We start from the raw sequence: 10,887 nt of genomic DNA, 5'->3' as shown, positions 1-10,887 counted from the left end.
GATGAGCTCGGTTCACCTCCCTCCAAAGCCACGGTGGTCTTTTGTGATAATATCTCAGCGGTGTACATGTCTACCAATCCAGTTCATCATCGACGAACGAAGCATATTGAGTTAGACATTCATTTTGTGCGCGAGAAGGTGTCTCTTGGCGAACTTCGGGTCGTTCATGTGCCTACTACTCAGCAGCTGGCTGATATCATGACCAAAGGACTTCCTACGGCGTCGTTTCAGTCATTCCGGTCCAGTCTATGCGTTTTGCCTAGCGCCAACGTATCGACTGCGGCGGGGTGTTAACAGATAGCCTAATTATTGTTTAGATATTATTGATATCTCTAACAGATCTCGGCCTGATCTTGCTATTCTTCTTGTGCAAAACATGAGCTGTTTGTAAGGCTATTTATAGCAACTATTCCAATCAATGAAATGAGTTGCCCCAAACCGAGATTACTCTTGCCGTTGGTAGTTTAGGCTCCTTCATCATGGCGTCGGCTGTATCGTCGTGTACATTTGTATTTCTCGAAGAAGGAAAATTGGCATATACACGTGCCTTGAGCTCGCACTCGGACAGAGGCCGTCGACGAGCAGGAAAAGAAAAGGTAAATGGAAGTAACCGCCGGCCGGCCGCTCTATACTTTGGGCGCGGATGGAGTTGGCGTGGTTGGAGGTTTCAGGTCTTCGTACCTAGCAAAGTTGCAATTAATCAGACAGAGAGATGGATGGATCATACGCGTGAATTTGAATGCCATTGCCATGAGCTAGATGAGCAGGAAGACAGGGAGAAATTAGTACCTGGCGTATGGTGAAAGCGGGCGCCCTGGATCACCAGTGGCGGGGGCGGTGGGAGGAGCACCGTTGGGGTTGGAATCCAACAGCGGCGACGACGACTCGGCTGCAGCCTCGGCGGTCGTGCTAGTCGCTGCATCCGGAGAGGCGGCAGTGGGCGGCGGCGATGGAGAATCACCGGCATCCTGTTTCTTGCTGCTGCTCCTGCTGGGTGTCGGGGAAGACGGTGGCTTCAGCCCCTCGTACCTGCGACGCCGTCAGGAAATTAATGGATCCATCAGAGGCCGAATTCTTCACTCGGATGCCAAGGATGTAACATCAGTTGGTTCACTTACGCCGCGTAGGGTGAGAGCGGCCGCGGCTTTGCAGCAGCAGCGGGAGCGGCCGGAGGAGGTGGAGGAGGAGCCGGAGCAGCTGGTGCTGGTGCCGGTACAGGTGCAGGGGGCGACTCCTTCAGCGCCTGACCGGTGGTGCCGCTGCTAAAGCTGGGTGTTGGGGACGATGGCGGCTTCAACCCTTCGTACCTGCAATGCAACAAAATGTATGAGGAAATGATCGTCCATTACCACGAGTCCATCAGGATATCAGTTCCGCGGTTCACTTACGCCGCGTAGGGCGAGAGTGGCCGCTCTGCTTTTGCTGCTGCAGCTGGTGCTGGTTCAGCTGTCGGTGCCGGTGCTGGAGGTGCTGCAGCAGCTGCTGGTGCCGGTGCCGGTGCTGGAGGTGCTGCAACTGCTGGTGGTGCCGGTGCCGGTGCCGGTGCCGGTGCTGGAGGTGCTGCAACTGGTGCTGGTGCCGCCGCTGCTGCGGGAGGCGACTCCTTCGCCGGGGGCGGTGCCCTGCCGGGGTCGGAGGGGACTCTGGCGAGGAGGTCCTCCGTGGGCAGCAGCGGCGCGGTGGTCTCAGCCACTAGCTCCACCACCTTGCAGTACGCCGCCCTCCGGTTCTTGGCCACGCACGCGATAAGCTCCGCGACCTGCAGGTTGGACACCAGGCCGCCGACGTACGTGTCCCGCGGCGACACCACCAGGTTGTGCGTCTCCTTGTACGCGTCCGTCGGCCTCTCCATGCCCCCCGGCCGCACGATCGTGTACGGGACGCCGCTGGCCACCAGCGCCTCCTCCGCCATCTTCTTCCAGCACAGAACGCCCCAGAACAAGCTGCTCGATCGATCATGTCAAAACTCCATTAATCCTTGGCCAAAACGATGTCTGGTTCGAAAGAAAGAAGTGGTGTTGATCTGTCGGCGTTTTTACTTGAGGAGGGCGGCCGGGAAGCCGAATCTGGTGGTGCCGAGGGAGGTGACGAGGACGAAGTGCTCGACGCCGGCCTTGGCCGCGGCGCGCACGAGGTTGGCGGTGGCCACGTAGTCGATGCGGTAGGGCCCCGTGACGTCGAGGATCTCCTTCTCGCTGGCGCCGATGGAGCACACCACGAGCGCCGCGTCGCCGATGGCCGCCTTGATGCCCGCCTCGCCCTGCTTCTCCAGGTCGCACTCGACCAGCTCCAGCCTCGAGGCCGGGGCGCTCCCTTCGCCGAGCTCCAGCCGCTCCACGCTCTGCACGAGGGGCGACGCCCTCTCCTTGCTCCGGACGGCCGCGCGGACGCGGAAGCCAAGCTTGATGAGCTCCCTACACGCGCATGGCATCATTTCCCAAATGCATTACACATGCAGCAGCGGACGGAACCGCAAACTGCCGGCGGCGATCGAGCAGAGTCGAAGAGCAGTACCTTACAGTTCGGGAGCCGACCTTCCCCGTGGCACCGGCAACGAAGACGAGGTCCTGCTCCTTCACCGGCGCCGTGGCGGCCGCGGCCATCGCGTAGACGCGGCCGGCGGGGAAGGAGCGAGCAGAGGAGGAGGGGCGAGCGAGCGATATAAGAGGAGCGCCATGGTGATACCCGCACCTGCGCGACCTGCGCGCAGACGCAGAGCACGCGAGCGGGCCGTTGCCGCCGGCGACGCGGCACCGGGGCAGCGGCGCCGACAGGGACACGGCGGCGGCCTTGGCCTCCATGTCGATCGAGCCGCTGTAGCTCTCCACCGCTCCAGTTACTCCCCGGACGTCACTCGGATTCCCCTGATCTCCGGCCCCCGCGGCGGCTGCTCGTGGCCTCGTATCGCGTCGAGGGGCGATGTGTGGTGTCCGACGTGGCGCGGCCGCGTGCTCCGGGCTGGGATAACGTGGGGCCCTCTCCTCATCCCCTCGTCCAGTGTCCATGCAAGGAGTGAAGAGAACCGAGGTGGCATATGGGGACATGGCCGGTCGTGCCGTGGATGGCGACGCGGGCGCTGGAAAGGGCGCGCGCGGGCGTCCGGCTTGGAGCACGACGCCGTGCGTGGTGACTGCGTCCGCGCGTGCTCCACCATTCCCTGTGCGTGGCGGAAGCTCGTGGCCGGGCTAATTTTTGGATGATTTTGTCCTCAGTTTGACTCTTTTGGGAGTGGCTACGGATCGGACGACTGAATTCCTAATTTGGGTCAGTTATTTCATTTTATTTCGGCGTGTCCAACAGAGCTAACTCAGCTCCACGGTGAGAAACCAAGGAAGAAATGACACATATGTGCAGGTGCAGCTCGATCAGACGTGTACATGACGATGAATCGGTTCACATACCCACCTTGTGCACACGGGAACTCAAAAGCTTCTACCTTCTCTAGCCTTCCGGCTCCCCCTTATACAAATATACTAAAATGAAAATAGTAATAAACCAAAAAAAAAAGAAATTTTGTAAGGAAGAATGAATTATTGACACTGGTATTACCCTCTAAGAAAAAAGAAAATGAACAAAATGAAAACAAATAATGATAAAATTTGCACAAAAATTACACAAAAAATGTGGTTTTTATTATATGCAATAATAAACAAATAATATTGGAACTTTTGCAAAAAAATTTCTCTAACAAGGAATGAATTAGTGGCATTAATATTACACTTAAAGAAGAAATAAAAATAAAAATAAAAATAATGGCAAAATTTGCACCCAATTTATACAGAAATAATCGTTTTCAAAATATACAAGAATAAACATATAATAGTAAATTCTTTTGCAAAAAAAAAGTTTTCTAAATAAAGAATAAATTAGTGACATTGGTATTTGATCCATGGCTTCTCTACTTCTGAAAATCAAAATTATAAAGTTTTCTGAGAAAATGAATTAATGAAAATAGTATTACCACTTAAGAAGAAAATTAAACATGACAAAATCTGCACACAATTTACACAGAAAATTGTGCTTTTTATAATATGAAAGAATAAGCATATAATAGTGGAATTTTCGCAAAAACAAGTTTCCAAAGAAGAAATCAATTAGTGGCATTGGTATTACCCTTAAATAAGAAGTAAAAACTAAATCAAAATCAAAATAACAAAGTTTTCGTAGAAAAAATGAATTAGTGGCATTGGTATTACTCTTTAAAGAGAAGCAAAATTAAGAAACAAATAATGAAAAGTTTTGGACATAATTTTCACATAAATAAGCATATAAATATAGTAGTGGAATTTCATTACAAAGTTTTCTAAGAAGGAATGAAATGTTCACATTGGTATTACCCTTAAAAAAGAAAGAAACATAATTTTTTATCTTTACCTAATAATAAAGGAAGAAGCCTTTCATAGTTCTCCATACATTTAGTTGTTTTTCCTGCGTTCTTTACGTAATTGGGTTGTTCTTTACGATAAAAATTTCATCCATCGCCCAACTACTGGGCTGTTGGGAATTTCGCCGTCACCACATAAATATAGTAGTGGAATTTCATTACAAAGTTTTCTAAGAAGGAATGATATGCTTACATTGGCATTACCCTTAAAAAGAAAAAAAGAAAAATATTTATCTTTGCCTAATAATAAAGGAAGAAGCCTTTCATAGTTCTCCATACATTTAGTTGTTTTCCCTGCGTTCTTTACGTAATTAGGTTGTTCTTTACGATAAAAATTTCGTCCATTGCCCAACTACTGGGCCGTTGGGAATTTCGCCGTCACCCCCTAATGGGCCGCCACGTAGTTGCTAGGCCTGCTTTATTTTATGGGCCCAACAGCTGACGAATCAGCCAAAAATTGTACAACATAGTGGGGAATTGATCTCGTGACTGTACGGTACAGTTTAAAATGCCATAGCTACCAACTCAGCTAGCACATGTTTTAGGTAATAATCCCACCTCGCTCTTATGGGGACAACTACCATCAGTTAATATATCTTCATAAGTTAGAATCAGCAAGCCACCACGTCAAACAGAAAACAGAGACTTGTCTAGGCAAGAAGGTTTTCCCAACCAGCGGTGACACCTTGGATGTAAACCAGGGGGGCATTGCTATGGCGGCAAGGCCGAGCGGCGCCACCCTGACCGACATTGGCGCCGCACAGGGCCGGTCCTGAGATTTCAGGGGCCAGGGGCAAAAACTAATATGGGCACCTCATCGCCCCTCATATATATGTTCGCATATATCAATATCAAAGGTTGAGATTGTTAAGTATTTAGATACATTATAACTGTGCACATTCTGAGGCCTCTCACGCAGCCAGGTTTTTCAGCCATCCGATGCAGATCTTTCGACTTTCTGGCCATTGGAATCATGAGAGTGGCAGGCGATCCGTCAAGGGCCGCGCTGTTTGTTGTCCTTAATGATTCGCTTAATGGCATGATGGCAGCGGAAGAGCGCCGCCCGGCTGTTCGCTTGCCGGCCAATAATAGTGTGGGAGGCCGCGGGTGGGTCGCTTGATGCCCTTCCACCTCCTCCTTACTGTTGAGTAAATAGGCAATTTCTCGATTAAATTAATCCACGAGTAAATCACTAGCATGGCATTGACACAAATAAACACATACTGATATTCAGTGAAGCTAGAACATACTACGCTAATTGCAGAAAGATCTACGTATAACGCTAGCATGGCTAAAACAGAAAACAGTAGGAGCGGGATAAACGAGTTATACCCTCCAGTAGGCCATGCAGAGGCCGCGGCTTTGGTGGCGGCAGCGGTGTCCTCGGCGGCCTTCTTGTCGGCTTCAGCTTTCTCGGCGGCGGCATGTTCGGCGTCGGTGGATGTGGTGATGATGAAGGCGACGCGGACGTAGAGGAAGTAGACGATCGGAAGCGAGCAGTCGCGTAATCGTTACCCAAAAACCTATTCGCCCCTCACCGCGTACAGGAACCAGAAGGGCGTGGTTTCAGAGACCTGCTCTTCCGTCGACCGTGTACGCGGCGGACGGGATGGAGTCACCGTCGGCAGCAGCAGCAAGGGAACGACGGTGGGCGTGCGCGTGGAGCAGATGTGATCTGTTCGTGGCGGCTAGGGTTAGGAGACACCGCACACTTATATAGACACGGCCGCGTGGAGAGACGTGGGCTCGACCCATGTCCGAGTCCGTGACAGCCCACGATCCGATGTCTCAGATCGTGGCCCAACTGTCAGAGAACTCTCCGTTAGTGACTGGCAAAAATAAGCGCGTAGGTGTGAGCTCGGCTCGGCTCAATCCCGCAACCCGCGGCGCGTCGTGACGAGGCGTGGCGTGGCGAGTCGGGCGGCGGAGGAGGAGTGCGCGAGGGCCTCTTCTCTTTTCAAGCTCCAATAGCATGTAGAAGAGAAACCCTTATAAACCAGTCTAACTCTCCTTCCACTAGCGGGGTGGGACTAAACTTCCCACTACACCTAGTGCCATATAACCCACATGGGCCCTTAGAGATTTTTCAGAAATTGCTATATGGGCCTAGAGCCCATCTCAAATTTCAGCAATCCCCCACCAGATCTCGAGGGCCCATTGTGTTCTCTGTTCCAATTGTTGTTTCGATATACCAGTGTGTCAGTGAAGACCTCTTAAGGTTGAACTTCACCTAGAGCAAGTAGCTACACTCCTTCACAACTGAACAATGAACTATGCCTTGAATTGTCAGTTTGGCATAAAGAAGTTTCACTACATGTCTTACTAGTACTAGGCTGTCGAAGGCTGACCCCTCGGGTGGAGCATATAAGTCACACTCCTGACCTATTCATGAGCTTACCAGAGATCACCCCAATCTCATAGACTGTGACCAGCAGTCGGGCTCACATAGGTGTGTTCCCCCAAAGATCGCTCTGTAGGATAGCATCTTGCTTACATAAGCTTTGGAACACATTAAGACAATAGTCATCCTACCATACAGTATCGAGAGTATTGCATCTCCAACGGAGTGGGTTAGTATAGTTACTCTCCTCAGTTCACCACTGGCTTGTTTCCCAGGTCCTAATTCACGGGATCTCCGATCGCATAGGTTGGGTTACTACCATGGCAACTCATGTGGGTCTCATACCCATCTCCCTCGATGCATTATCTATCACAACACGTGATAGCCCTTTCGTAAAGGGATCTGCCAGATTCTTAGTCGTATGGACATAGTCCAACGCTATCACTCCAGAGTTTTTTAATTTTCTGACAGCTTTTAAGCTCATTCTTATGTGTTTGATGGACTTCATGTTGTCCTTTGAACTCTTCACCTTGGTGATGATAGTCTGATTGTCACAGTTCATAAGGATAGCCGGAACCAGTTTATCAACCAATGGCAAGTCCATCAAAAGATCTCGAAGCCATCTCGCTTCAACACCAAATGTGTCTAATGCTGTTAATTCTACTTCCATTGTCGATCTCGTTAAGATCGTTTGCTTGCAAGACTTCCAGGAAATAGCGCCACCTCCAAGAGTAAACATATACCCAGTTGTGGCCTTCATCTCATCAGCATCAGAGATCCAATTCGCATCACTATACCCTTCAAGTACCGACGGGTATCCGGTATAGTGAACTCCATAGTTCATAGTACCTTTCAGATAGCGCATAACTCTCTCAACAGCATGCCAATGTACATCTCCCGGATTGGAAACAAACCAGCTCAGTTTGCACACAGCAAATGAGATGTCAGGACGAGTAGCACATGCTAGGTACATCAGTGAACCAACCACTTGAGAATATCTCAATTGATCTACCGCCGTGCCTTCGAATTTTCGAATCCGCACGCTAGGATCATATGGTGTTGCAGAAGGTTTGCAGTCCGAATATCCAAACGGCTCAAAATCTTCTCAACATAGTGGGATTGCAAAAGTGTAATACCACCCTCAGAATTTCTCAGTAGCTTGATGTTCAAGATAACATCAGCCACACCAAGGTCTTTCATCTCAAAGTTCTGAGATAGAAACAATTTGACCTCCTCAATGACTTTGAGGTTTGTTCCAAATATGAGTATGTCATCAACATACAAGCACAATATAACTCCTTCGCCCCCACCATGGCGATAGTATACACATTTGTCAGCCTCATTAACAACGAAACCAACAGATGTCAGAGTTGTATTAAACTTATCACGCCATTGCTTAGGTGCTTGTTTCAGGCCATATAAAGATTTTATCAACCTACACACCTTTCTTTCCTGACCATCTATCACAAAGCCATCAGGCTGTTGCATGTAGATTTCCTCCTTTAGCTCTCCATTTAGAAAAGTCGTCTTAACATCCATCTGATGGACGAGAAGACCGTGCGAGGCCGCCAACGAGAGTAATACTCGAATGGTGGTCAGTCTAGCCATAGGTGAATAAGTATCAAAGAAATCTTCCTCTTCTTGCTGGTCATAGCCCTTGGCCACAAGCCTAGCCTTATACTTTTCAATAGTACCATCGGGCCTAAGTTTCTTTTTGAACACCCACTTACACCCCAGTGGTTTGCAACCATAGGGACGATCAGTGATCTCCCATGTCCCGTTAGCCATGATGGAATCCATCTCGCTACGGACCGCATCCTTCCAGTAGTCAGCTTCTGGAGAGGCATACGCTTCTGAAATAGAAGTGGGAGTATCATCCATGAGGTACACGAAGAAATCATCACCAAAGGTCTTTGTAGTCCTTTGTCTCTTGCCCCTACCAAGGGTTTCCTTGTCATCCTCCTCAGGATTTTCATAATGTGTTTGTTCATAATATTCCATAGAAATGGCAGGTTCAGGGGTCTCCTCAGATTCCTGTCTAGAAGTGCTTTGCATATCTCTCATAGGAAAAATATCCTCAAAGAATGTAGCATCCTTAGACTCCATAATTGTACCGACCTTCTGGTCAGGTACCTCAGATTTCACTACTAGAAACCTATAGCCAACACTGTTCTTAGTGTAACCCAAATTAACGCAGTCCACAGTCTTTGGTTCAAGCTTACGCTTTTTGGGGATCGGCACATTGACTTTCGCCAAACAGCCCCAAGTACGCAAGTACGAGAGTGTTGTCCTTCTCTTTGCCCATTTCTCATAGGGAGTGATCTCATTATCCTTTGTCAGAACTTTATTCAGGACATGACATGCCGTCAATATAGCCTCCCCCCACCATGCCTTGGATAAACCCGATGTATCTAACATGGCGTTAACCAAATCAGTTAGAGTACGGTTTTTCCGCTCGGCAACCCCGTTTGATTGGGGTGAATAGGGAGGCGACCTCTCATGAATAATGCCATGTTCCGCACAGAAAGAATCAAACTCACTCGAGAAGTACTCTCACCACGATCTGACCGGACTCGTTTAATTTTCTTTTCAAGTTGTTTCTCAACTTCTGCCTTATAGATTTTAAAGTAGTGTAGAGCCTCGTCTTTAGTGTTTAACAGATACACATAGCAATATCTAGTGGAGTCATCTATCAATGTCATAAAGTATTTCTTTCCACCTTTAGTCAACACACCATTCATCTCACAAAGATCAGAATGTATGAGTTCTAATGGTGCCAAGTGTCTCTCCTCCGCGGCCTTGTGAAGCTTGCAAGGTTGCTTAGCTTGCACACATGAAAGGTACTTAGAACCTTTGGCTAAGGTGAAACTCAGGATTAAATCCAACTTGGCTAGCCGCGTCATAACACCGAAACTAATATGACAAAGACGTGAATGCCAAACTTCAGATTCATTAACATTCGAATGAATATGGTTCACGACTTTATTACAAAAATCTGCGAGGGAAAGGCGGAACATCCCTCCGCTCTCATAACCTTTTCCAACAAAGAGTCCATATTTCGTAACAACTAATTTATTAGACTCGAAAACCAACTTAAACCCTTCTCTACATAGAAGGGATCCACTAACGAGGTTCTTCTTGATGGCGGGGACATGCTGCACGTTCTTCAGTTGCACAATCCTTCCCGAAGTAAACTTCAGATCGACCGTGCCAACACCATGAACAGAAGCACTCGCGCCATTCCCCATCAATATGGACCCGTGACCTGTGGCCTGGTAAGAAGTGAACAATGAAATGTCAGCACACACATGAACACCTACACCCATGTCCACCCACCAATCGTTGGGTTGAAACACTGAAAAATAGTAAATAAATTACCGTACCCAGATGCACCATTCTCATTGTTGCCCACAATCATGTTGACAGACTTGGAGTCCTGTCCTGGCTTCTTGTACTTGTTTGGGCACTTGTTGACCCAATGTTCAACCGAACCACAAGTAAAGCAACCCTCATCCTTCTTGTTCTTCTTGAAGGTCTTCTTACCCTTCTTCTTGAAGTCGGTATTCTGTTGGACACCGTTCTTTCCCTTGGGCTTGTGGGAGTTATGGTTCCTCTGGTTCACCATGTTGGCGACAGAAGTCCCTTCGGTCCCTTTTCCATGCGAGTCTTTTGCCCTCGAATTCTGCTCAACACTCAGATGGCCAATGACATCCTCCACATAGAATTCACGCCTCTGATGTTTCAGAGTGGTGGCAAAGTTCCTCCGGAATTAGGGAGCTTAGCGATTATGCAGCCCGCAACAAACTTGCCCGGTAACTTGCACTTAAGAAGTTCAAGCTCCTTAACGATGCATATTATCTCATGAGCCTGCTCCAATACAAGACGGTTTTCAACCATCTTGTAATCGTGGAACTGCTCTATAATATACATCTCGCTCCCTGCAACGGCGGCCCCGAATTTAGATTCGAGCGCCTCCCACAAGTCCTTGGCGACATGCACATGTAAATATGCATCGACCAGTTTATCTCCGATCACGCTAAGAACTGCTCCGAGAAACACAACGGTAGCCTCCTTGAACGCCTTCTCCTGTTCAGGAGCAATCATTCCCGTGGAGACACCGGTGACCCAGAACACGTTCATAGCCGTGAGCCATAACGTGGTC

The 10,887-nt window shown here is 48.9% G+C and overlaps 1 protein-coding gene across 1 annotated transcript; it reads right to left on the bottom strand.

The window, feature by feature from the left end:
• Positions 1-444: 444 nt before the first annotated feature.
• LOC123104206 (protein TIC 62, chloroplastic) lies at positions 445-3,059 on the bottom strand. The gene is made up of 6 exons (XM_044525966.1): positions 2,515-3,059; positions 2,040-2,414; positions 1,389-1,943; positions 1,119-1,307; positions 790-1,029; positions 445-681 (listed from the first exon to the last, which is right to left on the bottom strand). The coding sequence occupies exons 1-6, from the start codon at positions 3,042-3,044 to the stop codon at positions 627-629; spliced, it is 1,944 nt and encodes a 647-aa protein (XP_044381901.1). The 5' UTR covers positions 3,045-3,059; the 3' UTR covers positions 445-626.
• Between the last annotated feature and the right edge of the window lie 7,828 nt (positions 3,060-10,887).

This window comes from Triticum aestivum, chromosome 5A (assembly GCF_018294505.1).
Source record: "Triticum aestivum cultivar Chinese Spring chromosome 5A, IWGSC CS RefSeq v2.1, whole genome shotgun sequence".
NCBI lineage: Eukaryota > Viridiplantae > Streptophyta > Magnoliopsida > Poales > Poaceae > Triticum > Triticum aestivum.
The sequence above is the reverse complement of the archived record's forward strand: the minus strand, read 5'-3'. Positions and strand labels throughout refer to the sequence as shown.

Coding starts and splice junctions, on each gene's coding strand:
- LOC123104206 (XM_044525966.1), bottom strand. CDS start 3,044: ATGTCCCCATATGCCACCTCGGTTCTCTTCACTCCTTGCATGGACACT. Junction 2,415..2,514: donor GTCGGCTCCCGAACTGTAAG/GTACTGCTCTTC, acceptor ATGCGCGTGTAG/GGAGCTCATCAAGCTTGGCT. Junction 682..789: donor CCGCTTTCACCATACGCCAG/GTACTAATTTCT, acceptor CAACTTTGCTAG/GTACGAAGACCTGAAACCTC.